This window comes from Salmo trutta, chromosome 32 (genome assembly GCF_901001165.1).
Source record: "Salmo trutta chromosome 32, fSalTru1.1, whole genome shotgun sequence".
Taxonomy (NCBI): Eukaryota; Metazoa; Chordata; class Actinopteri; order Salmoniformes; family Salmonidae; genus Salmo; species Salmo trutta.
The window spans coordinates 4,166,075-4,192,615 of record NC_042988.1 but is presented as its reverse complement, the minus strand read 5'-3'; the positions used below and the strand labels follow the sequence as shown (position 1 = coordinate 4,192,615).

General features: G+C 42.9%; 1 protein-coding gene across 2 annotated transcripts; it reads left to right on the top strand.

Annotated features, from left to right (window-relative positions):
* The first annotated feature begins 709 nt into the window (after nt 1-709).
* LOC115170824 (protein FAM57B) lies at nt 710-23,055 on the top strand. Of its 2 annotated transcripts, none has more exons than XM_029727147.1 (7): nt 710-1,720; nt 3,978-4,597; nt 4,896-4,979; nt 8,742-8,967; nt 9,429-9,524; nt 19,482-19,843; nt 19,961-23,055. In XM_029727147.1, the coding sequence occupies exons 2-7, from the start codon at nt 4,473-4,475 to the stop codon at nt 20,028-20,030; spliced, it is 963 nt and encodes a 320-aa protein (XP_029583007.1). In that variant the 5' UTR covers nt 710-1,720; nt 3,978-4,472; the 3' UTR covers nt 20,031-23,055. The 2 variants fall into 2 exon arrangements, with proteins under 2 accessions (XP_029583007.1, XP_029583008.1); XM_029727148.1 differs by lacking the exon at nt 19,961-23,055 and adding an exon at nt 9,897-10,006 and having other exon boundaries at nt 933-1,720; nt 19,482-19,772.
* The last annotated feature ends 3,486 nt before the right edge of the window (nt 23,056-26,541 follow it).

The following is a 26,541-nucleotide window of genomic DNA, read 5'->3' as shown; positions in this document are numbered from 1 at the left end:
CCTTCGTTTTGTGCCATCAATAGGCACGGGAGAGAGAAGACTACACCTGGGAATGTAGATGTTTAGAAAAGCGGGAGAAAAAAACTGTAACTTGTGTTTTTGATTGTTCTGAATATGAACTTGATGTCTTTTTTTTTTTGCCATATTTTAGGAAACGTCTGACTTGTGTTCCCAACAAATACTTGAATTTCTTAAGAAAACAACTAGAGTAAAGTAGTGAATGAATAAATGGATAGTCACTGGATAATATTCCTGTATGGTGTCTGTCCGCTTATCAATGGGGAGGGGGCTCAAAGGGCAACGTTACATTGTACTGTGTCAGGTTGTTGATTTAAGGGCTGCTGCCTCAAATTACTAGCTTTTGTTTTGCCTCGTGTTTTATTTTTTAAGGTTGTATTTTTCTCGCGTTCAGAAAGGTTGGTTGTAATGTTCTTTCTCTATGGCAATTTTTCAACAGGTTCAATTTCAACGTGTCTGATAACAACTGGTTATTATGCCTATTGCATTATAGCCCTAATTATATGATATTATAATCAGTTTATACATATGACAAATGTGTATTATCCTTCAGTAAAGTGTTATCCAATTTATCACACATTATTGTACAGCTTATCCGTTTCAGGTTGACCCCAACCGCAGAGGTTGTGCAAATTAGATTGCTTGTGTATTTTCTATCCATGTGCTAAAACATCATTTCCAAGATCAGACATGTTTAGGGAGCTGTAGACCTATTTAAGCGCTGTAGGCAGACTTGTTTAGCGGACCCCACTGTTTGTGGAACCTTTACAGTCTTATCTGATTGAGCACAGCTACGTTCATTCTCAAAATAGTTAAGTTAATAATTCAACCCATGGTTTGACAACTTGCAGTTTGATGTCTTATAAAAACGAAGGACTTTTTTTCCCCCCCTAGCCAGCTTGATCTGAAAAGGACTCGGGCTATTATTAGTCCGTTGCACTTGAAAAGCTAAATACTTTATCCAGGGACAGCTGGAGTCTATCACAACACGGCTTGTCCTAGGAGTCATAGCCAATGAGGCGACCTCATCCGCCAATTCCACTTGGATATTAGCCGACCATATCCCAGAGCAAGGAGGGGGGGGATAGAGGTGGTAGCGAGCTGGCTATGTAGCCGGCTTAATGGCAACACTTTAGCCACAGCGTGACTGTATCATGCATACACTGGGATTTCCCCCCCCCCCAGACTGTTTGCTGAAATTAGTTGTACGACAGGTCCTCAAATAATCTGCAGCGAAGACTTCACAGTGAATGTATCGAATAGGGTCGGTCGATATGGCGTAACGGTTCAGATATCAGTAGGTTAGTACGGCGGCCGAAGGCGAGAGGAGCGTTGCCCTCGCAATATCAATCAAAACACTCAAGCGAACCATCGACTTGAAAAGCGTTTCGCCTCTCGGAAATAAAATTGCTGAAGCAGCGAAGCGACAGGCAGCACGTCGGGCGGGAGTCATATTCTGATTCGGACCAAGACAAGAGGACCATACGCCAGAAGCGGAGAGGACACACACACACATCAATTTATCTTGCTTGACGCACGTTCTCATTTCTTGCAGATATCCCGAATACGGAATAAGACTAAACGCAAAGAGAATGTGGAACAATTCTCGACTTGAAGGCTACCACCAGGACCAAACACATTGATTTCCCCTTGATCCGACCGACCGACCGGGCCGCAGAACGGGACGCCGCAACAACCAAATGTAAATTTAGCCTATCCATCTCTTGTTTTACTCTCCCTTTTAGTACCCCCCCTCCAACACCCAACTCTTCTTCATTCTCACCAACCCTGCTCCGAGGTTAAACTAAGAAACACCATATGTCTGTAATAAATGTTGTCTGTGTGTGTGTCGCAACGGTCACGTTTTAGCCTATACAGGCCTGAATAATCTGTCATCCATCGCATGTTGGTTGGTAAGCAAGCATGCATTGTCTGTAAAAAAAACTGAAGCCAGGCTAGACAATTTATCCCTTGCGTGTGTGTGTTGTTAATAGACCAACCGCGTGCCACACAACCTGTTACAAGCTTCGATCACTCTTGTGCATGAAACGACTAAGGTAAAAATGTATCGAATGCAAATCTAGCGAGCTCGCAGTCACACTCATCGGTACATTGATTTGTCCGGTTTGTAGTCTACACTGGCCTACAGTAGCTAGCAAGCAAACATGACAAAGGTTAGCCTATGCAGATTTGGAGCCGTGCCAAAGACCGGCACAAGTCTCCCATTTTTCAAAACAATATGTTGCTTATTGTTGTTGAGTTTACTCTTTAGTGCAAAACAGACTTGTCCCGATATTTTTTAATAGAGGAGGACCCGTGTTACTTAGGCTACTTACGCGCATTGCGTATTTTGACAATTAAGTCTGAGCCACGTTTTTGCACGGGCCTGCCAGCTAGGTTTTGACGCAAACGAGCCTGTGTTTTCTGCCAAGTTAGCGATATAGCAACGTCAAGATATGCTTGGGGTTATTTAGGGGGCCAGTGGTTTTATCCCCCCCCCATGGAAATTGCTGGTTGTCTACCGTCAGGAGGTGCAGCCTATGCACAGCTGCGCTGAACAAAAAAACACAGCTAGCCAAGATAAATCTGAAAGTTTTTATATTATGCCCAGATAGGCTTTTATTAAAACGGCATGCAAAGTGCACCCATTTGTTGGTTATGGGATGAACCTGTTGTGATTGCATCACCTTCCTCTATTGTCCAACAGCCTAGGATGGAACAATAGGCCCCCGCCCCAACATCCTCTTCCACCCAACCCCTCATATCCCATCTGTACTCTAGGTACTCCCCATTGTCAACTGTCCTTCCATCACCTCTCTCTCTAATTCCCTCTCTCCCAGCTGTAATCTGTCTAAATCTCCTGCTTTTCTAATCCCTTTCTGAATCTATTTTGGTTTCAGCCACCTTTTCTCTTCTCCACCTATTTATTCATCCTGTCTCTCTCCGGTCCCTCTGCGAGTACATGCATTTACCTAGAGAGCAATGACAGTGGAAAACCTAAATGAATTCGTTCCCCAATGGAGTCGGCGCATAGCTGGTACAGCCAGCGAGCGACACATGACGCCTACAGCGTAGTCAATGGATTTGTCAGCGTTTGTGAGATTAGAGTGTAGTGTAGGGCTGTCTACACACAGGGTAATTATTTAAGTACGATTTTCAAAATGTTTTAAAGGCTGTAGGATGACGCTGAATAAATGTGACATTCATAGAAACACTACGCGGACAGTTTATATGTGCATATGTAACGATGTTAGTCGTACTATCCTTGCGTCATGTTTAGTTCATAGAAATCATCCCTGCCAGTGGTCCCAGTTGACCGTTATTTATTATCTGTGATTAAACGGGAAACGGCACGTTAGTTGTGCAGGGCTTAATGATACTGATGGCTGTTGATGGTAAAATATGTAGCACGAAAACAACTGTGTTAGCAGTGGGCTTATGTGACCACTACATCGGTGCATGCTGGCTAACGCACTTATATACAGCAATCATATACCAAAGCACATCCCAGAAAGCCCCTCAATCCCTAACAGGTACAATATACCCACACATGTATAAATCAGGAATGTACACATTGTAAAATATTATACGGTATTCAGAACGTGACCTACCCCTTGCATCACATTTTCATACTAGGGAGACCTGACATTCACGATCTCCCCCTATCTGCAAGCAGGGCCAATAACAACACGCCTTATTGTCATCGGAATTGAACCAACCAATAAGTGCTTGAACATTAAATACACATTTCTTTAGAGGCAAGTGGGAACAACCAACCCTGTTACACATACCTGATTTCTTGTACATTTACTGCACTCTTAATCAAGGTCTGTGAAACGGATTTGATTGATTTTTCTCCTTTTTTTTCTCCCTTTGTTCCTCATCCCCCCATCTCTGTCTGTTTGTTCTCTCTCTCTCTGTCTGTCTCTCTGCCTGTCCCTGTCTGTCTGTTGACCCAGAAGCCACCCAGGCCTCTGCTGGTTATGAGCAGGGGGTTGGGAGGGAGGTGTGGGGAGTTAACAAACATACCACCCACGGCTGTATCGTAGCCCTCTCTTTCCTTATGTATCTGTTTTATTAACATTGACCGTGACCACTAGCAAGTCCATTTTCATTCCCAGAATATCCCCAAAACTAGCCTGCTAAAAACAAATGCAGCATTTGACCACATACTGAATTAGCATAACATAGCATAACATTACTAGTAGCATAACATTACAAACATTTGTGTTCTATTGACAATACTTACACGCTGCCACGCATTTTAATGCTATACCTTCAGCCATCTAGCAGCAAGTGATAGTTGGAAACTCTGCTGCAATAGCTTTGAAAGTACCCTGCATAGATCAGTCATTCAACCTTTCCCACTTGTCAAGTGGTTTTAGGGCAGTAGTGAGGCACCTGTTGAGACACACACACACACACACACACACACACACACACACTCTGGGACCATGCTGAGCATCCTGGCTGCCGGCTCCATCTTCTTCCCGGGCCTGTTCCTGCTGTCTAAGAGATGCCTGAAACAGGCCCCAGGCCTGGGCTTGAGCGAGGGAGACGCCACCATCGTGTCTGCCAGGTACACACACACACACACCTACAAGTCAGATACATGAGTCAATGTGAGGACTATGCATTTTACATTACATTTTAGTCATTTAGCAGACGCTCTTATCCAGAGCGACTTACAGTAGTGACTGCATACATTCCATTAAATTTTTTTTATTTCCGTACTGGTCCCCCGTGACTATGCCTACCTATTGTACCTTTTTATCTTATGCTGTTCTGCTTTGCTTGACATTTTTAATACTATTCTGAGTTACGGGTATAAATATGTCCATTGAAACCCCACTCTCTGACCTCTCTCTCCTCACTAGGCTGGTGTCATCCATCCAAGCCATCATGGCTTCCTCAGCTGGCTACATCATCGCATCCTCCTGTGAGGACATCATCGAGGATCAGTAAGTACAAAATTATGATAAGGCAGTAGTAGTTGCTGTAAAGTTGTGTTCCAGGTGTGTGTGTGTGTGTGTGTGTGTTTGCAGGCACCTGCACAGATAGGCTCTACTTGTGCAGAGCACATGCCTCTTTGCCCTTCCAGTCTCTGAAGTGCCTTTGTTTTGGGTGTACAGTCTTTGTCATTGTTGTTCTGAACCCACTGCCCGCATGTCATTGTTAAATGTATGTCATTTAATTAGCCATTAAGATGTGGCCATCTATTGCTTTTATGTAACTAAATAATCAGTCATTGCTCAACGAGTCATTAACCGCAGTTCCGAATGTATTTATTTTTTTATTTTTTTTGAGCACTTGCCCCCCTCCCCCCCAAAAAAGTCTGTGCACGGCCCTGCGTGTGTCTGTCAGAGGTGTGACGTCTAAAATATTTGGGTCCTTAACTACACAGCAAATTCTCCAGTGTTAAAACGACACTAGCTAGGTTTCCATCCAATTGGCGACAGATTTTTCATGCGAATATTCTAAAATCTGCATAAATAAAAATATGCATGTTTTCCCACCAATAGTGTGTTTCCACCAAATGGACTTGTTGCAGATAAGTCAGTGTGTGATGACGTAGTGCACACAAAATGTGATTTTTCACTTAAGTTTTCATGTACCGAATAAGTCTAAAGTTCAATGTTTTTCCATCGTATTTTAAACTCTACGGATAGTTTTGTCACAAAAAAAGACTGGTCTTGAAACGTGCGCTCTAGCCAACAGCTTGCAGATACAGTGAGATTTATTATTTTATTTGTCAGACGGGCTCATGTCACCAGAATAAGACCCTCGATATTTATTGGGAAGGAGCATCAAGATAACCATGTACTTTCACCAACCTGTGAAGTTAAGCATAATTAATTTAATCTGAAGCTTAATAAACTGCATGATTTCCTGAGGACCACACACCATATCATCGCGTGACTCCAAGTTTACTTTGATATGATGGTTATTATATAAATATTTGCACATAAAGCAGTTTCCACCACCATTTCTCACATAATTATTTTTACCAACACAAAAAGGTTACACAATGTCCAACTAACAAATTCTGTCGGCATTTATAAAATTCTACCTAAACTACCTATTTCCGTCACAGCAATCGTAGTTTTTTGATACGGTATGACTTTACTCGCATAAACCTGTGGATGGAAACGTGGTTACTGACAGTGTTAAATTTAACACTGGACTAGTGTCTATACGGGTCTACACTTTTCAGTGTTAAATTAACACTGCTTAGTGCTGACGCTGTTACACTTTGTCAGTGTTAGGGAATTAACACTTTTAGTGTTATGCAATAACACCCCCTATAGTATTTTTAACCATTACGCAAAGAGGTCCAAATCTCTTGACAAGGTCGCTCGTGTTGGATTGACATTCCAAGTCTTTTAATGCCACATGCTCTTATGTAAGCGTTTCCAGACTTCAGGACTGGCAGCAGACATGCTCAAACTTTAACATAATCGTAGACCAGTTAAACTGGTACAACACTTCCACTCACGGGTGGCCAAAAGCAACAAATTGAAAGCTGCACCCCCACTTAGCCACTCCTCCAATATAATTTCTCAGTGTGCCTTGCCTTTTCGCGTGAGTTGTAGAGTTACACCCATGACTGTATTTGTTGGTGACAAATATGGTGGTTGAATTTGTTCATTTTCAGTCCTGTGGACTTCACCAAATGAGTTCCTACTGTAGACAAATGTTATCATTAAAATTAAGCTCTTTAGGACAATACATATATCAAAAGGCCTTAGTTTGATAGCCAAGTTTTACCCTACCACAATGGTGTTAGAAACCTCTTGGTTTACATGCCACATCAGGCCAAGTCACATTCTGCTGGCTTGCAAAGTGATATGATTCCTATTGGAATTCAGCCAGTTAGGACATCCAACAGTTGGAATTTTTATTCACCCGCAGCTGCATTCAGAATGACTGTTAGGGTTAGTGACATTGTGAAGAGACTACCTAAATCAGGGGTTCCCAAACTTTTTTGGTCCGTGACCCCATTTTGATATTAAAAATGTCTCGCAACCCCACCATGTAAGAAAGTGATGTAATCAGCGACCAATGTTAACTTCTTTAATTGGCGCTATGACAGTCTGTCAAACATTGTTTTAGACTGAAACCTTATTACAAATCAATCTGAAGTAGGGTGTAAAATGCATGCGAAATCCTCTAGAAAAGAATCATGTTTTTTTTTCACCAGTCTGATTTACTGCCTGGTCCTGTCCACTCTATTCTGAGGGACACAGAAGACACGTGTGTTTCTGAAAGTCTTATGTTTTCAGGGGTCATAATATTTTGTAGCTTCAACCATTTAAAAATTAGAGCAACATTTCTAGGAAGAAAACAGAAACTTACAACCGCATTCCCCCCCCCCCCCCCCCCCCCAGATTTTCTTTCACGACCTAACCAGTTTAAACTGGAACAACCATTTTGGTAAATTGTGCCATAATTCTAACTGATTGGATCAGTTTAGAAGAATGTATGTTATTTGTCTTTGTGTAGCATAAGATTTAATCAGTCAATGTACATGCACATTTTTTTATTAAAAACAATCCTAAAAAGGTTTACCTGCAGTAGAGCATTGTGGGAAATCTGATAGTGATTGGTGTGGTTTGATGGGAAGGTTTTACTGTCCTGAGTAAAACTGACACTCTCACACTCAACACTGGTTATACATCCCCACATTGGAGAGATTTTAAACCATTGAGTGTTAAATTAACTCTGTAAGAGTGAAATTAACTCCACAATCAACACTAGAAATGTGACATTGAAAAATCAACATTTTAACTCTGGCCAATTTACTGTGTATGTTTAACTTTCGATCCAAATAAAGTGTGTGTGTGTGTGTGTGTGTGTGTGTGTGTGTGTGTGTGTGTGTGTGTGTGTGTGTGATAATCTGTCATTCTCTCCCTGCTCACCTTGTCCTTGTTAACCAAATTAGTATTTCAACCCAATTAACCTCTATTTGTCCCAAAGCCAGCAGCACTATTTTAGTATCTGTAATGCAGTCACTCAGAAGCCAGAAACCTAGACTGCAGCGTGCTGCTATGGAATTGTAGGAGTAGCTACTCAAACTTGTCTCCACTGGTTTTACAAATGCAACTTTGTTAACGGTGGACTACAGCAAAACGATATGAAATGCACACAGTGTCAGGTTTTTGGTTAGAGGAGGGTTTGTTTTTGGTTGAAGGAAGAGGAGGATTGGAGGAGAGGAAAAGGAGAGTAAGAAAGGAAGATTCTTTAGACTAGTGAGATGCTGTGATTCTCTGAGTCAGACACTGTTGTCCTAAGAACTCACAATGTGACACAGCTGCTCTTCTTAACCCCCCCTCCCTCGCTCCTCTTCCCCCTCATCTCTCCATCAATTAGGAGGAGGAGAGAGAGGAGGGAGACACTGCCAGTCACCGACTCCCTCCCTCCGCCCTCATTTGCCAGTCAAAGTCGGGAGGTGCGAGTGCTGGCTCATTTGACTACCAAATCGCGAACCCATCCAAATCACGCACGTGCCCAGAGCGGTGCATCCTGGCCAGTCACTTAACCCCCTGATGTCTAGGCTGGAGCCTCACTGAAATAGGCAATGGTGTATTTACATGGTAGTCACACAGGCAGCTACAGTGTACACATTGTTGCGTAGAAAATAAACTGTTGCACCTTCTCTTTCTTTCGTTCTCTCCTTTCTCACTTTCTCTGTCTCACTCCCCCCTTGCGCCCCACCTTTCTAGACACTGGCTTACCAGTACCTACATCCTGTTTGCGGTGCCCTACTTTGCGTATGACATCTACGCCATGTTCCTGTGCTACTGGCACAAGCTGCAGGTCAAAGGGCACGAGGAAGAGGGCGGCAGGCCTAAGCCAATGGGCTCGGCAGTGGCCAGCTACCTGCGCAGAGAGTTCCTCATGGTGCTGCACCACGTCGTCATGGTGACCATCTGCTTTCCCGTCTCCGTGGTAACTATCCATCGCTGTAACTAGGGTGGCTTTAGCGGACTATTTTGTTAGTCTACCGTGGCATGGTGTGTCTTGTGTCTAAAGGGGGAAAAAATAACTAATTGTAAATTATATATATGTACACACACTAACCCTTTAAGTCTTGATAGAAAGACATGAACCGTTGGTGATTTGGTTTCTGATCGCTAAAATTGTCCCTAACCGGCAGCCATCTGCAGACTAGACTCTCTCTTGCTCCAATCCCCATCTGCCTCCCGTTGCTACTGGCAGCGGCATGGGCAGCCAATGTTTAACATCCCTTCTATGGACACGTGTTTTTAAGGGGAGATGAGGTGTGCGTGTTTGAGATTTTCTTTCAATGGTCTGTCTATAAACTTTATCAGCCATATCATGGCCCTCTATCTCATCTCACTCTTCCCCTCTTTCTCCCCCACTCCCCTCTTTCTCGCTCTCTTTGTTAGTTCTGGAGGCAGGGAAAGGGGGATTACTTCCAGGGTGTCATGTTCATGGCTGAACTCAGCACTCCGTCCGTCTGCCTGGGGAAAATCCTCATCCAGGTAATACTCACTCACTCACTCACTCCTCTACCTCTCCCCCTCTCTTTTAACCCCTGTTCTTTCTTCCGCTCTTTCTCTTGCTCTTTCTCTCTCCTTCCCTTGCTTTTTCTATCTCTTTCTTCCTGCTTTCTCTCTCTGCACCTCTTCTTCCTCAGTCTCTTACTCTCCTGGCAGCAGTCTAAGAACCTTGAGTCTCTCTGATTTTGAAGTGCTCACTTACTAGCTTTCATGTTAACATTCTTGTCTCCTGTGATTTTGGGTTAACATTTTACCCAAGCACTTTCTCTGTCCTTCACCCTGCTCTTGTTTTTTCCCCTCCCTTGTTCCTGCCCTCTCCCTCTCTCTCTTTCTATCTCTCTTTGTCCCCCTCAGTACAAGAAGCAGCACACTCTTCTTCATAAAGTGAATGGCGCTCTCATGCTGGTCACTTTCTTCATCTGTCGAGTTCTGCTCTTCCCCTACCTCTACTACGCCTACAGCAGGTAACATACTGAACTCTGTCTGTCTGCCTGTCTCTGTCTGCCTGTCTCTGTCTGCCTGTCTCTGTCTGCCTGCCTGTCTCTGTCTGCCTGCCTGTCTCTGTCTGCCTGCCTGTCTCTGTCTGCCTGCCTGTCTCTGTCTGCCTGCCTGTCTCTGTCTGCCTGCCTGTCTCTGTCTGCCTGTCTCTGTCTCAAATCAAACTTTATACGTTCACATAGGCCGAATACAACATATCTTTGATAAGATGGCGCCGAAGAGGATGGCTGACGTTTTACATGCTCCTAACCAAACTGCTGTTTTGTATGTTTTTCTTTTGCGTTTAACTTATTTTTTACATAATGTTGCTGTTACCGTCTCTTATGACTGAAAATATCTTCTGGACATCAGAACAGCGGTTACTCACCTCGAACTGGAAGAAACGTTTTCCTTTAACTAGTCCGACGAGAAGGATATGCTGCTTTCTCAGGAACAGGCCCAAATCAGTCATTTGCGTGACGATGGAGAAAAAGGGGGCGCAGGTCGGGCTGCCTTCTGAGAATTCGTAGGTCGAGCGAGTCAACTCCCACTGCCATCCGTTCTATTGGCTAACGTGCAATAAAATTGATGACCTACGATTTAAGATAATCCTTCCAATGGGACATTAAACTGTAATATCTTATGTTTCACCGAGTCGTGGCTGAATGACGACGCGGATAATGTAGAACAGGCGGGATTTACCATGCGCCGGCAGAGAAGCTACATCTGGTAAGACGAGGGGTGGGGTGTGTGTCTATTTGTCAATAATAGCTGTTGCGCAATGTCTAATATTAAAGAAGTCTCGTGGTATTGCTCGCCTGAGGGTAGAGTACTTCATGATAAGCTGTAGACCACACTATCTACCAAGAGTTCTCATCTATATTATTCGTAGCCGTCTATTTACCACCACAGACCGATGCTGGCACTAAGACGACACTCAACCAACTCTATAAGGCCATAAGCAAACAAGAAAATGCTCATCCAGAAGCGGCGCACCTAGTGGCCGGGGACTTTAATGCAGGCTAACTTTTTATGTTTTACCACATTTTTACCAGCATGTCACATGTGCAACCAGAGGGGGAAAAAAACTCTAGACCAACTTTACTCCACACACAGAGATGCATACAAAGTTCTCCCCCGCTCTCCATTTGGCAAATCTGACCATAATTCTATCCTCCTGATTCCTGCTTAAAAGCAAAAACTAAAGGCTGAAGTACCAGTGACTCGCTCAATATGGAAGTAGTCAGATGACGCAGACGCTACGCTACAGGACTGTTTTGCTAGCACAGATTGGAATATGTTCCGGGATTCATCCAATGGCATTGGAGTATACCACCTCAGTCATCAGCTTCATCAATAAGTCCATCGACGACGTCGCCCCAACAGTGACCGTACATACATACGCAACCAGAAGCCATGGATTACAGGCAACATCCGCATCGAGCTTAAGGCTAGAGCTTCCGCTTTCAAGGAGCGGGACACTAATCCAGACACTTATAAGAAATCCCGCTATGCCCTCAGATGAACCATCAAACAAGCAAAGCGTCAATACAGGATTAAGATTGAATCCTACTACACCGGCTCTGACGCTCGTCGGATGTGGCAGGGCTTGCAAACTATTACGGACTACAAAGGGAAACCCAGACCCGAGCTGCCCAGTGAACGAGCCTACCAGACGAGCTAAATGTCTTTTATGCTCGCCTCGATGCAAGCAACACTGAAGCATGCACAAGAGCAACAGCTGTTCTGGATAACCGTGTGATCACGCTCTCGGTAGCCATTGTGAGGAAAAAAACTTTTAAACGGCTCAACATTCACAAAGCCGCGGGGCCAGACGGATTACCAGGATGTTTATTCAAAGCATGCATGGACCAACTGGCAAGAGTCTTCACTGACATCTTCAACCTCTCCCTGACCGAGTCTAATACCTACATGTTTCAAGCAGACCACCATAGTCCCTGTGCCCAAGGAAGCAAAGGTAACCTGCCTAAATGATTACCGCCCTGTAGCACTCACGTCGGTAGCCATGAAGTGCTTTGAAAGGCTGGTCATGGCTCACGTCAACAGCATCCTCCCGGATACCCTAGACCAGGGGTGGGCAACTCCAGGCCTCAGGGGGCCTGGTTTGGTGTCACACTTTTTCTCCATCCCTAGCAAACACAGCTGATTAATGAAATTGCATTCTAAACTGAAGATCGTGATTAGAGTCAGGTGTGCTAGCTGGAGCTGGGGCAAAACTGTGACACCAATCAGGCCCTCGAGGACTGGACTTGCCCACCCCTGCCCTACTCCAATTCGCATACCGCCGCAACAGATCCACAGATGACACAATCTCAATCGCACTCCACACTGCCCTTTCCCACCTGGAGAAAAGGAACACTTGTGAGAATGCTGTTCATTGACGACAGCTCAGCGTTCAAAACCATAGTGCACACGAAGCTCATCACAAAGCCTGGGACTAAGGACCCTGGGACTAAACACCTCCCTCTGCAACTGGATCCTGGACTTCCTGACGGCCCGCCACCAGGTGGTAAGGGTAGGCAACAACAAGTCTGCCACGCTGATTCTCAACACTGGGGCCCGTCAGGGTTGTGTACTTAGTCCCCTCCTGTACTCCCTGTTCACGCACAACTGCGTGGCCAAACACGACTCCAACACCATCATTTAAGTTTGCTTAACAATGCTGACGACACAATGTGGCCTGATTGACGACAACGATGAGACCGCCTATAGGGAGGCGGTCAAGACAGTCGTGAAGAGGGCACGACAAAACCTTTTCCCCCTCAGGAGACTGAAGAGATTTGGCATGGGTCCCCTAGATCCTCAAAGTTCTACAGCTGTACCATCCTGACCGGTTACATCACCTTCTTGTACGGCAACTGCTCAACATCTGTAAGGCGCTACAGAGGATAGTGTGTATGGCCCAGTACATCACTGAGGCCAAGCTTCCTGCCATCCAGGACCTATATACCAGGCGGTGTCAGAGGAAAGCCCATAAAATTGTCAGACTCCAGTCACCCAGAGACTGTTTTCTCTGCTACCGCACAGCAAGAGGGACCGGAGCACCAAGTCTAGGGCCAAAAGGCTCCTTAGCAGCTTTTACCCCCAAGCCATAAGACTGCTGAATAATTAATCAAATGGTCACAGGACTATTTACATTGACACCACCTCCATTAGCTTTGTACACTGCTGCTACTCGCTGTTTATCATCTATGCATAGTCACTTCACCCCTACCTACATGTACAAATTACCTCAACTAACCTGTACCCCCGCACATTGACTCGGTACCGGTACCCCCTGTATATAGCCTCGTTATTGTTTTATTTTTTTACTTTAGTTTATTTGGTAAATATTTTCTTAACACTTCTTGAACTGCACTGTTGGTTAAGGGCTTGTAAGTAAGCATTTCACGGTAAGGTCTACACTTGTTGTATTCGGCGCATGTGACAAAGTTTGATTTTGGCTGTCTTTTTCTGTCTGAGTGCTTGTTTGTTCCCAACTGTAAAAACATGTGTTTTTGGAACATGAGTCGTTATGTTTCACAGTGCTTTTAACAGTGTTTTCAACTTACGGATTTGACACACTTTGACATACTGCGTGTACTAAAGATTAGGGACACCTTCCTAATATCAAGTTGCTCCCCCCCTGTTCTGAGGACAAAGGTTTAATTTGCTGGTCCATGTTGACTCCATTGCTTCCCACAGTTGTCAAGTGGGCTGGATGTCTTTTGGGTGGTGGACCATTCTTGATACACACAGAAAACTGTTGTGTGAAAAAGACACACTCAAACCGGTGCATCTGGCACCTAATACCATAACCCGTTCAAAGGCACATTTTTTAAAAATAAATCTTGCCCATTAACCCTCTGAATGGCACACATACACGATCCATGTCTCAATTGTCTGAAGGTTTAAAAATCCTTCTTTAACCTGTCTCCTCCCCTTCATCTACAGTAAGTGAAGTAGATTTAACAAGTGACATTAAGAGATCACAGCTTTCACCTGGATTCCCCTGGTCAGTCTGTCATGGAAAGAGCAGGTGTTCCTAATGTTTTGTACACTCAGTGTGCAGGACTAGATTGTGTATGTTTATTGATACAGTCATTATTATTCAATGTGTCCTAACCTGGGATTTGAACTCACAAACTCTTGGTTCACGGCATTCCGATCTTTGTGCTACGTCATTATGTCGGTGTCAACTGATTTCACCTGTATTTCTACACTTAGTGAATCTCAGCTTTGTTTAAAATACACTCAAGGAAAAACGATTATATTTAACATTTACTTTAAAACCACTAGAGCTGTCCCCAACTAAAGAGAATCTTAGTCGACCAAGAGTTCTGTTCTTTCAACCAATCCTTTGGTGTAAATTTTAAAACGTGTGTTCTTCCATATGTAGATGCATTCTATGTGTTTTAATCAAATCAACTATATTCACTGAGTTTGTCTGATGCTTTAAGCACACTGATTAAATAATTAATAAATGACTAGAGGGAGTCCGACCAGCAATTGAATTGATTTGTGCCAGGCTCAGACTTGCTGTGTTAAAAAAAGACCGAGTGACTGTGTGACTAGCAACCGTTGTCTCTCTCTCTCCTCCCTGCTGCAGTGACCACCAGTGTTTATCTGTGAAGCTGCAACACAATTACAGCCATTTCTGACTGAAAAATTCTGTTACAGAAATCCCTCCTCCGTTTAGGAGAAACATTCCCTATTACCTCAAACCTTGCTCTTGTTACGTGACACATGTATGCATCGCATGCACTGACCAATAGTGCCTGACCTATAGCATATCATAATCACATCAATAAATTGGTTAACAAACTCTGAACACGTAATAGCAAAATGGATGCAGAGGATGTGACAAACTCGAAAGGGGGATATGTTTAGACTACTGGTTGCTCAGGCGGTAAAGGGGAAGTCAGATGTGTGGAATAAATGTGACTAGTTGTGGAAAATACTGGAGATTAAGAAAAATAAGGTAAGGAGCCAGCGCTGCATAAATATTGTGTGCCAAACAGGTGTTAGATTACAATATAATTTGACTGTTTGGAGCAATGTAAAGAACACTAAATAAATTATAAGCGTACCAGAGTATTTTTTTTTTTGTTGTGTTACAGCAAAGACTAAAAACTGTCGCATTCATTCGTAAATGGAATGGTTTGTTTAAGCTAATTATTCAAGGCTTGCTTTATTTTATTTGAAAACTAAAATGCTGGGTTGCATTTTACATCATGAATGTCTCATATGCTGTCTGACATGAACAAATAAATTATTGATTGATACAGTAGGCTACATAAGTATTGAAATATAGGCCTAAGTAAGTTAGTGTTAAGACTAAACAGTGGTGGTTATACAAGGCTGCTATACTAAGCATACTAATAATAATGACAAAGCAAAGATTAAAAGGAGCTGAATTTGTGAAATTATTGTGAGGCTTGCTGCTCACGGAATCAGTAGGCTATTAAACACTCAAACGGGCAACAGAAGTAGGATCTGTCTTATTTCTGTAGATCTATTGATGATTTATAAGGCACATTTAACAGTTAGGCTATTGATTGATAGACTTAATTAAGTTGGGGTTCCTCTCTCCTCACTATTCTTAGACAATTAAGGCAAGGTCTGTTTTCTCGTCTTCTAACTCTGCTACTGCCTCAACCGCATTGTTCTCAACACCAATATGTTGGTTAACCTTTCTGGGAAGGGGGTTCCGCTAGCAGAACTCCTGGCCTACAGCCAGTGAAATTGCTGGGCGCCAAATTCAAACAACAGAAATCTCATAATTAAAATTCCTCAAACATACAAGTATTATACACCATTTTAAAGATAAACTTCTCGTTAATCCAACCACAATGTCCGATTTCAAAAAGGCTTTACGGTGAAAGCACACCATGCGATTATGTTAGGTCAGCGCCTAGCCACAAAAACTATACAGCCATTTTCCAACCAAGGAGAGGTGTCACAAAAGTCAGAAATAGCATTACAATTAATCACTTACCTTGGATCTTCATCTGATGGCACTCCCAGGTCTCCATGTTAGACAAATGTTCATTTTGTTCGATAAAGTTCATCTTTATGTCGAAATACCTCCTTTTTGTTTGCGTGTTTTGTCCAGTAATCCAAATGCACAAAGCGCGGGCACAAAGTCTAGACGAAAAGTCAAAAAAAGTTCCATTTGAGTTTATAGAAACATGTCAAACGATGTTTCTAATCAATTCTTAGGGTGCTTTTAGCATAAATATTCAATAATGTTTCAACTGGACAACACTGTTTTCATTAGAAAGGGAACAGAGCAAGCGCTCACGGCCATGCGCATGACTAAACTAAAGGCTTTCACTTGGGCCATCTGCTTGGAGTGTTCTTATTCGCTCCGCTTTCACAATAGAAGCCTGAAACAACTTCTAAAGACTGTTGACATCTAGTGGAAGCCTTAGGAAGTGCAATCTGACCCCACAGACACTGGATAGTCGATAGGCATTCACTTAAACTACAAACCTCAGAATTCCCACTTCCTGGTTGGATTTTTCTCAGGTTTTCGCCTGCCATATGAGTTCTGTTATACTCAGACATTATTTTAACAGGTTTGGAAACTTTAGAGTTTTCTATCCAAATCTACTAATTATATGCATATTCTAGCTTCTGGGCCTGAGTAACAGGCAGTTTACTCTGGGCACGCTTTTTATCCAAACTTCCCAATGCTGCCCCCTATCTCTAAAGAGTTAACTTAGCTATTATGCACATAGCAACATGGTCTAGAAAAAGGTGCCAATTCAACAGCGCACTGTGTTTTAGAACCGCGGACAGCGACCACTATCCAACGTGGGAGAAAGTGCAATAATTTTTATTAGTGTTGCACCATTGTTCTTATGTAATATACAATTTCAGTAGTACATGTCAGAGTGATGGACTCGAAGGCCTCCACAATGGATTAGTCCACTCAGACAGACACGAATCAGACGGGTGTCTTGTACACCATGAGATATACAGTTGAAGTCGGAGCAACAGTCCTGAATCTTCTCCATTTGTAGACGATTTGTCTTACCGTGGATTGATGAACACCAAGGTCTTTAGCAATGCTTTTGTAACCTTTTCCAGCTTCGTGCATCTCTATAATGCATCTAAGGTCCTGTGAAAGTTTCTGGGATCGTGGCATGGTTCACACTAACCAATCTTTCTGGAGAAGAACAGATTTGTCAGTAACCAGGCTTTGTGTGCCTTAATTTAAAGGGCAGGGCACCTGTGCAACCCACAACTCCAAACTCATCTCCTTAATTGAAACACCTGACTCCAAATATCTTTTGGAGAAGGCGTTCCGCTAGCGACTCACCTCAACAACATCCGGTGAAATTGCAGAGCGCGAAATTCAAATTACAGAAATAGTCATATTTAACATTCATTAAAATACAAGTGTCATACATCAAAATAAAGCTTAACTTCTTGTTAATCCAGCCGCTGTGTCAGATTTCAAAAAGGCTTTATGGTGAAAGCACACCATGCGATTATCTGAGGACAGCGCCCCGCACACGAAAGTCACAAGTCAGAAATAGCGATAAAATAAATGCCTTACCTTTGACGATTTTCTTCTGTTGGCACTCCAAAAGGTCCCAGCTACATCACAAATGGTCCTTTTGTTCGATGAAGTCCGACTTTATATCCCCAAAAACTCAGTTTAGCTAGCGCGCTTCATTCAATAATCCACCGGTTTCCCTCCTTCAAAATGCATACAAAATGAATCCCAAACATTACCAATACACTTCTCCAAACAAGTCAAACAACGTTTATAATCAAACCTCAGGTACCCTAATACGTAAATAAACGATACAATTTAAGACGGAGAATCGTTATTGTCTTTACCGGAGATAAACAAAGAACGCGCTCTCATCCACACGCATGAAAACGCTATAGAAAAACTACAAATTCTAGCTCATTTTTCCAAAAACAAGCCTGAAACTCTAAAGACTGTTGCCATCTAGTGGAAGCCCTAGTACCTGCAATCTGGGAGGTTTAAACATGACAGTCATTGGAAACAGTGGTAGGCTGAACATTTTTTGGGGGGGATGGTTTGTCCTTGGGTTTTCGCCTGCCATATCAGTTCTGTTATACTCACATACATACATTATTTTAACAGTTTTAGAAACTTTAGAGTGTTTTCTATCCAAATCTACCAATTATATGCACATACTAGCTTCTGGGCCTGACTAACAGGCAGTTACTTTGGGCACACTTTTCATCCAGACGTCAAAATACTGCCCCCAAGCCCAAAGAGGCGGTTCAATTACTTTTTCCAGCCTGCACTGTGAATGATTAATCAATGTCTTCAATAAAAATGTGAAAAGTACAACTGTTTGTGTTATTAGTTTAGTCAGATTGTGTTTGTATATTATTGTGACTTAGATGAAGATCAGACCACATTTTATGAGTAATCTTGCAACTGTATGTATGTTTTTTTGCTACTAAAGAGGCTGTTGGTCTACCGAGATCTATCAACCAAACAATAGACCAGTTGACTAAATGGGGTCAGCCCTAAAACAAACACCATACCATTTCATTACTTCACTTATAATGGTTGATGGTTTGCGACAATCTGTGACCATCACGTGATGTCCTGACGACTGGTAAAACAAATGCCTTACAAACGTCTTAACATGGTCCCAAAACAACTTGAATTTCACGATCTTATGTGAAGTTAATGTGACAACCTGTAAAGCAACGTGATAACATGAATCTACACATTACACCATGAGTACATGTGAAAACATGATCTCGTGAAAAAAATGTGACCCATGGGGATGCAAATATAAAACCCACACGTGACATGTCAGCACATGTGACATCATGATCTCGTGAAGTGTTCCAAAATCATGTTTTCACATGATTTCACATGTGAAATGTACATGTGAATTGTTCTAAAAACACGTTTTCCCATGTGAGATGATGTCACGTGTAGTTTGATGTTATCACATGTTGCTTCACATGTTATCACATTTGCTTAACAAAATGACGATCACAATGTGAAATGCATGTATTTTTTCTGTAAGGGAAGCATTCTTCCATGATTATTTGTATTAAATCAGATTGTTCAGTTTAAAGTCATTAGCCATAAACCAACATCCTTAAAGATAGGGGTGGCAGGTAGCCTAGTGGTTAGAGCGTTGGACTAGTAACCGAAAGCTTGCAAGATCGAATCCCCGAGCTGACGTGGTAAAAATCTGTCGTTCTGCCCTTGAACAAGGCACTGTTCCTAGGCCGTCATTAAAAATAAATAAGAATTTGTTCTTAACTGACTTGCCTAGTTAAATAAAGGTAAAAAAATAAATTGCTAGCTTGAGACCAGGTGTCTTGTTTTAGAACTTGTTCAAATGAACAAGTTTGCACTAAGTACATTTTAAAAATCTGGGTAAGCTTGTTAGCTAGCAACATTTAAGTGAACATTAACCCTCATTCCTCCTCCTCCTTCTGCAGGTATGCCTCCATCCCCCTCTACACAGTGCCCTTTGGGGCTCCCTGGCAGTACAACGTGGGGGCCTTCTGTCTCATGGCTCCACAGGTCTACTGGTTCACCCTCATCTGCAGGGGCGCCTTCCGCCTCTTCACCGGGGCCTCGCGCTCCCGGCCCCCGGCTGCACTCAACAAGCCAGATGGGGGCTGCTGCCCCGGCCAGGGAGCCCCTTTACCTCCCCCAGCCAACGGCTACAGTCCCGTCCCCCACCAGGCAGACAGAGAGACCGACACGCACTGAGAAAGAGGGAGGCAGAGATGGAGAGGAAGAGAGATCACTGTGGGGACGGGGCCAGCCAGACCAAGCCGGGGGAGGGAAGACCAAGGTCTGTCAAGGGAATCTATTGTATTGTATTGCAATGACACTGTAACCTAGGAGAGAGGGAGAGAGAGATTGTTTCTCATCCTCTACCACTCTCTCCCTCCCTCCATTGTCCCTTTAGAGTTACACGGACCTCCGGAGGAAGAGAGAGACAGATTGAAAGAGGAGAGGGTAAAGAAAGAAATGAATAAGAGAGAGATGGAAGCATAGACAGGAGAAAGACTTGTGAAAGGGCAAGTATTTAAATATTACGTGTCTGTACACACTGATTTCAAACAATGGGGGGAAATGAATGGATTGAAAAGCAAAAGGATGAGAGAACACATTGAAGAGCAATAGTGATAGAGTGATGCAGAGAAGAATACAGGCGGATTAAGCAAGAGTGATAATCTTATTTGACTGAGTTAAAGGAATAGATAGAAAGTATTTCTTCTCTTGAAAGAGATTCAACTGCTGTTCTAGATTAGGGAAGGATACAAAATGAATATCAATGTATAGAAATGTAGTAAATTATTATTTGGTGACCAGTTGATTTTGGTGACTGCAAAAAGGGGGACAAAGACAATACCAGTATTTCAACTTGTGATCCTGGTACTGTATTATTTGTCCACCAAGATGATCCACTCTGGATCGATTTGAGTGGGTCTTGGGAAATGACAGATGGACACGCAACAGCGCCTCTGGTATCGCTTCGTTCAGCCTTCTCTCCCCTCTGAAATTGTCTTTCTCCCTTTTCTCCTGTTAGAAAACTAATGTGGGACTAGGGGAAGGGGGTTTATAATAGTAGATGAGTAAATGTCATTTTAGGTTTTTATATTGCTCTCATTCAAAGCATTTATTTATTTATTAATGTTGATCGTTTTTTTTTATTTATGTATGGTGATTTCCTCTTGTACTCTCTCCCCACTTCAATCAAGAGGAGAGGAAGAGAGAGAGAGATTGAATGTTGGAGAGATTCATAGAGGGGGAGAGAAGGGGGGAGTAGTAGACTCAAATGAGACAATGATGCAGCTACGCTGTCCCAGTCAGCCACCCAAGTTGAGTAACGCTGGAAGGCAGTCTTCAATACACAACTGGGTGGGTCTGTGCAGCTTACCAGATCTTTGCATTACCTGGAGAGGTGTTTAATGTCTCAGAACCCCCCCCCCCATCAACATGATATAATGATCGGAAACACTGCTATCATCACCCATGGGTCTGTAATGTTAGGGAAGGCTGTTGTGGAATAAGGTCTCCTGCAGGCTAAACAAGGTAACCACATTTGAGAATCTAGATGCGTTCTACAGTCCGCTGATGTAAGGGATTCCTAGATGATCTGAAGCAGTATTGTGAAGGATTTAGAGAAAGTAAGTTGTTGTAGTGTGTTCAACGGTATGGATGGAATTTGAAGTAGATTGCACTGGCAACTGTGGTACTCTCTCTTTTATGCATTGAGGGATTTGTGTGATAGGACCGAAGAAGAAACACGTTGACAATGCACTGAGAGAAGGGACTGATAAGGTTGGATGGATGGATGGGGGGGGGGGCAAATACAGGTTCCAAGTTCTCATTTTTCACCACTATTTCAACCACTATTTTGTTTTACTTGGGATTTTAATTCTGTTTTGGTGCCGTTTACTCATGTTGTGCAATGGCACCAATGTAGCTATCTACTGTATCTAAGGTTGTTTCATAAACGCCATTTGGGACGAAGCCTAAGTCAAGAGGGTTGAAATGTGGTCCTTGAAGCTCAATCCCAAGGTGAACAGACCTTGAACACTTGACCACTGCCTTGGGTTGTGACTTGGAGTTGGTTGACATTGGGACTCTACTAGCCTGGTCCCAGATCTCTCTACCGGTACATGGAAGAAAAGTGAACATAGGGACTACTGTATAATACGCTGGACTATACTTATTGCATCAGGCTGTTTTCTGCTGTATAGCTGCATGATAGGAATGAGAGAATGGCTTTTTGACCATTGGCCAATATTAACCTGGGAACACTGTAACACTTAACTTAGTTACTATTTACAATGGTCAGTTATGGTACTGTTTAAAATGGCTTATTGAGGACTTATTCATCTCCGCACCCAGAACCAAATCAGTTACTCGATTTTTTTACATTTTGTTATGTTTTATGATGGATATTTTTTAAATGTTCATTCATGCTTTATAACTAATTTAAAGGCACTGATTTAAAGGTACATTGGCAAATTGTATGATCAACATTATTTTCCATGCCAAAAAGTAGACCTAAGCGTCCGGCAAGGGGTATAAACTGTGAAGTTGATCATACAAATCAAATGATATTCCTCCAAAATGAATTATGTTCACAAATGTCAGTTGTAACAAAGATTAGGGTCGAAGTTCAGCTTTTCCAGCGTGATTGAAATGTAAAGGCAGTGTTCCTCTTCTGACTGAAAGAGGTCGCTGAAACTGCCACGGAATATAATTTGCACTCGATTGCAAAGTTTAGTTCCAGAAGATGCGCGTTGAGGGAGTGAGATGGGTGTTGGAGTTCAAAGACAAGATGGTGGTGATTTAAGCCAAAACTGTATCTTCTAGTGTCTGTTGCAACTGACCCCCTCTAGTCTATTATAAATGATGCCTTCATGTTAAACCCTATGAGCAAAAAAAATGTATTTTCACCAATTTTGCTCACTGGGACGTGTTAACTCCCAAAAGAAGAAAACATTCCTTTTACCAGTTTACATGTCCTCTGTCATGAAACGTATTACAAAAACAAATCTTCCATATTGTTTGTTTATTTTATTAATTTATTTTAATGTGTCTCTATTTATTGAATGGGTTTGAATGTACATACGAACACATGTATAAATTTATATATATCCTGTACGTATGGGATTGTTGACTGCTGCCTGACTAACCGTGGGCTCTACTGTGTAAACTCCTGTGTGTATCTGAAATGGCAACCTGTTCCCTACATCGTGCACTACTTTTGACCAGAGCCTTGTTAAAGTAGTACACTACACTACAGTATGTAGGGAACACTGGGGTGCCGTTTTGGACGCAGAACTGTTCTGTTGGCTGACATATACTCTGCTCTCCTCTTCTGCTCTGACTACCAACATGACATCATGACTCTACCGTTCTAGCACCACTGCACTGCTTTTCAAAATAAGCACCAGTCTCATCGTGGTGAAGAACTTTGAGGGAAGTTTTGCTTTACATGCAACAGATTGACCAATAAAATCCTCCCCATTGTTTGTGCATAAAGGAGATTCCTGGAGTCCATTTATTTAATTCAAGAATCACTATACTTTGAACAATGATATCCATTTAAATGGTATTCATTGATCAATTCTCTCAAGATTGCGGTTGGGTATACTTCCTACTGTCCATGGCCCACATTCATAGAGTAAGTGCTGATCTAGGATCAGGTCCCCCCCCCCCCCCCCCCCCCCCTCCCTGTCCATGGAATCGTATTCATTATGATCTCAAAAGCTAAACTGATCAGAGATCAGCACTTTCTCTGAGACACTTTATGAATATGTACCCAGGGCTCTGCAATTCTGTTTCTCAAGGGTCAAAGTAGGACTACTGCTGGTTGTTAAATACTGCCAATCCTGTCTGAAATGCATGTCATGTCTGTACCTATATTTAGAAAATGATGATTTCATTTTTATTATAGCTCAATTTGAGGGTAGGCTAGTCTGAAACTTGAGTGGGATTCTATAAATGGAAAATATTCTAGGCTACTGTATTATATTTTCATATTGTATTTTAGTTGAACATGGACTAATTCCTTTTAGCAGATAGAAATATAACATATTAGTTTGTGGAGAATTGTGTACAGTGCCAATAGTAAGTCTACACCCCCTTGAACTTCTTTCTCATTTTGCTGTCTTAAAATCCAATCTAAAAAGGGATTCAATTAGATTTTGTTCTACAATTCTACACAACCTACTCCAGATATTCAAAGTGAAAGAGTTCTAGAACATTTTCCAAATTAAGAAAAAAGAACTCTCCATCCCCTTGAGTTAATACTTGGTGGAAGCACCTTTGGCAGCCATTACAGCTGTGAATCATTTTCATTAAGATTATACCAACTTTGCACAACTCTTAGGGCATTATATATCCATATTTTTGGTCAAATTTGCTCAGGCTCAGTACATTTGGTTGAGCATCATTGATGGACAGCTTTATTTAAACCTGATTTTTTTTTTTTTTTTTAAGCAGGACTGAGACTAGACCACTCAGGAACACTTACCACCTCTTGGAAAGCAATTCTGGTGTGTATTTGGCATTACATTTTGTGATATTGTCTCGCTGAAAAATAAACCTCTATCCCAGGTTTAGGTTTTCAGAAGACTAAGGCAGTTTTCCTCTAACTTTTCACCTGGCCTTTGCTCCTTTCATATTTATTTTGATCCTGACAAACTCCCCAGTCCCTGCCGATGACAAGCATACCCATAACATGATACTGCCAACACAATACTTGGCTTCTTATATAAATAGTCTGGAAGCTGCTGAAAAGGCCAGATATTTAAACAAACTGGATTAAGTGGGCCTTGAAATGTGTCCCTTTGCTATGGGAGACGCCGACTGGACAAACGATCTGAGTCACCATTATCTCACATAACGGTATCATCCAATGATTTATATATGCACTAGATGACAGACGGGGCGCTGTTTTGACGCCACCGCGCCTCCATCTTTGCACTCCCCCACCGTTGTAAATCAAATATACTGCTCAAAAAAATAAAGGGAACACTTAAACAACACAATGTAACTCCAAGTTAATCACACTTCTGTGAAATCCAACTGTCCACTTAGGAAGCAACACTGATTGACAATAAATTTCACATGCAGTTGTGAAAATGGAATAGACAACAGGTGGAAATTATAGGCAATTAGCAAGACACCCCCAATAAAGGAGTGGTTCTGCAGGTGGTGACCACAGACCACTTCTCAGTTCCTATGCTTCCTGGCTGATGTTTTGGTCACTTTTGAATGCTGGCGGTGCTTTCACTCTAGTGGTAGCATGAGACGGAGTCTACAACCCACACAAGTGGCTCGGGTAGTGCAGCTCATCCAGGATGGCACATCAATGCGAGCTGTGGCAAGAAGGTTTGCTGTGTCTGTCGGCGTAGTGTCCAGAGCATGGAGGCGCTACCAGGAGACAGGCCAGTACATCAGGAGACGTGGAGGAGGCCGTAGGACGGCAACAACCCAGCAGCAGGACCGCTACTTCCGCCTTTGTGCAAGGAGGAGCACTGCCAGAGCCCTGCAAAATGACCTCTAGCAGGCCACAAATGTGCATGTGTCTGCTCAAACGGTCAGAAATAGACTCCATGAGGGTGGTATGAGGGCCCGACGTCCACAGGTGGGGGTTGTGCTTACAGCCCAACACCGTGCAGGACGTTTGGCATTTGCCAGAGAACACCTAGATTGGCAAATTTGCCACTGGCGCCCTGTGCTCTTCACAGATGAAAGCAGGTTCACACTGAGCACATGTGACAGACGTGACAGTCTGGAGACGCCGTGGAGAACGTTCTGCTGCCTGCAACATCCTCCAGCATGACCGGTTTGGCGGTGGGTCAGTCATGGTGTGGGGTGGCATTTCTTTGGGGGGCCGCACAGCCCCCCATGTGCTCGCCAGAGGTAGGCTGACTAGCTAAAGGGCTCTCTAGTTAATAGACCCTATGTGACATGAGATGTACTTTTATAGAATGTTCATTAGGACTATAACTTTTCCCAAAGTTGGTTTAAAATCCTTATTCGGAGCAAGGTTAGTTTTTGAATGCGCCTGTGGGATTCTGGCAGCCCGGTGGAGAATGTTTTTTATTTATTTTTATTTCGCCTTTATTTAACCAGGTAGGCAAGTTGAGAACAAGTTCACATTTACAACTGCGAGCTGGCCAAGATAAAGCAAAGCAGTTCGACACATATAACAACACAGAGTTGCACATGGAGTAAAACAAACATATGGTCAATAATACAGTAGAAAAATAAGTCTATATACAATGTGAGCAAATGAGGTGAGATAAGGGAGATAAAGGCAATAAATAGGCCATGGTGGCGAAGTAAATACAATACAGCAATTAAAACACTGGAATGGTAGATTTGACAGTAGATGAGTGTGCAAAGTAGAAATACTGGGGTGCAAAGGAGCTAAATAAATACAGTAGGGGAAGAGGTAGCTGTTTGGGCTATTTATAGATGCGCTATGTACAGGTGCAGTGATCGGAGAGTGCTTGGTCTCAGCCCCTCAAATGTCGATGCCTGCGTGAAGTTCTCCACAACTACCTGCAGAGGTCATTCCAGGAGCCGCTCCGGATGGAGACGGGCACGCCAATGGTTACCTACCTGATGTCACCAGAGCAGGTGCCAACACCCCCAGACTGGCACTCCAGGTGAGAGAAGCTGACCACCTACTTCTCATCGCCAGCAGGTGAAATCCCATGGCAGCATGCCGTGGAGTGAAACGTCTCTTTTAAAGTCCCCTAACACCAAGGTTATTTTAAGAACCATCCACCATTGTACATAACATTTTATTTTTTCCCCCAGATTATTTATGTCTCCTTGTCTCTCTTCATTTGGAAGTTATATTTAAGTGAAATTTGGGAGTAAAGACCACACCTTAACCCCTTCCCTCTCCCATTAACATCAGGTGAGCAGGACCTCTAATTACGGTTATACGACATACAGTTAGTTAGTATGATAACAATGGGAAAAGGTAACCTAGGGCCCATATGTGTC

Bases quoted from the DNA above. Each gene is read 5' to 3' on its own strand.
- LOC115170824 (XM_029727147.1), top strand. From the start codon at position 4,473: ATGCTGAGCATCCTGGCTGCCGGCTCCATCTTCTTCCCGGGCCTGTTC. The intron at 4,598-4,895 runs GTACACACACAC...TCTCCTCACTAG, and splicing joins GCCACCATCGTGTCTGCCAG to GCTGGTGTCATCCATCCAAG. The intron at 8,968-9,428 runs GTAACTATCCAT...TCTCTTTGTTAG, and splicing joins TCTGCTTTCCCGTCTCCGTG to TTCTGGAGGCAGGGAAAGGG.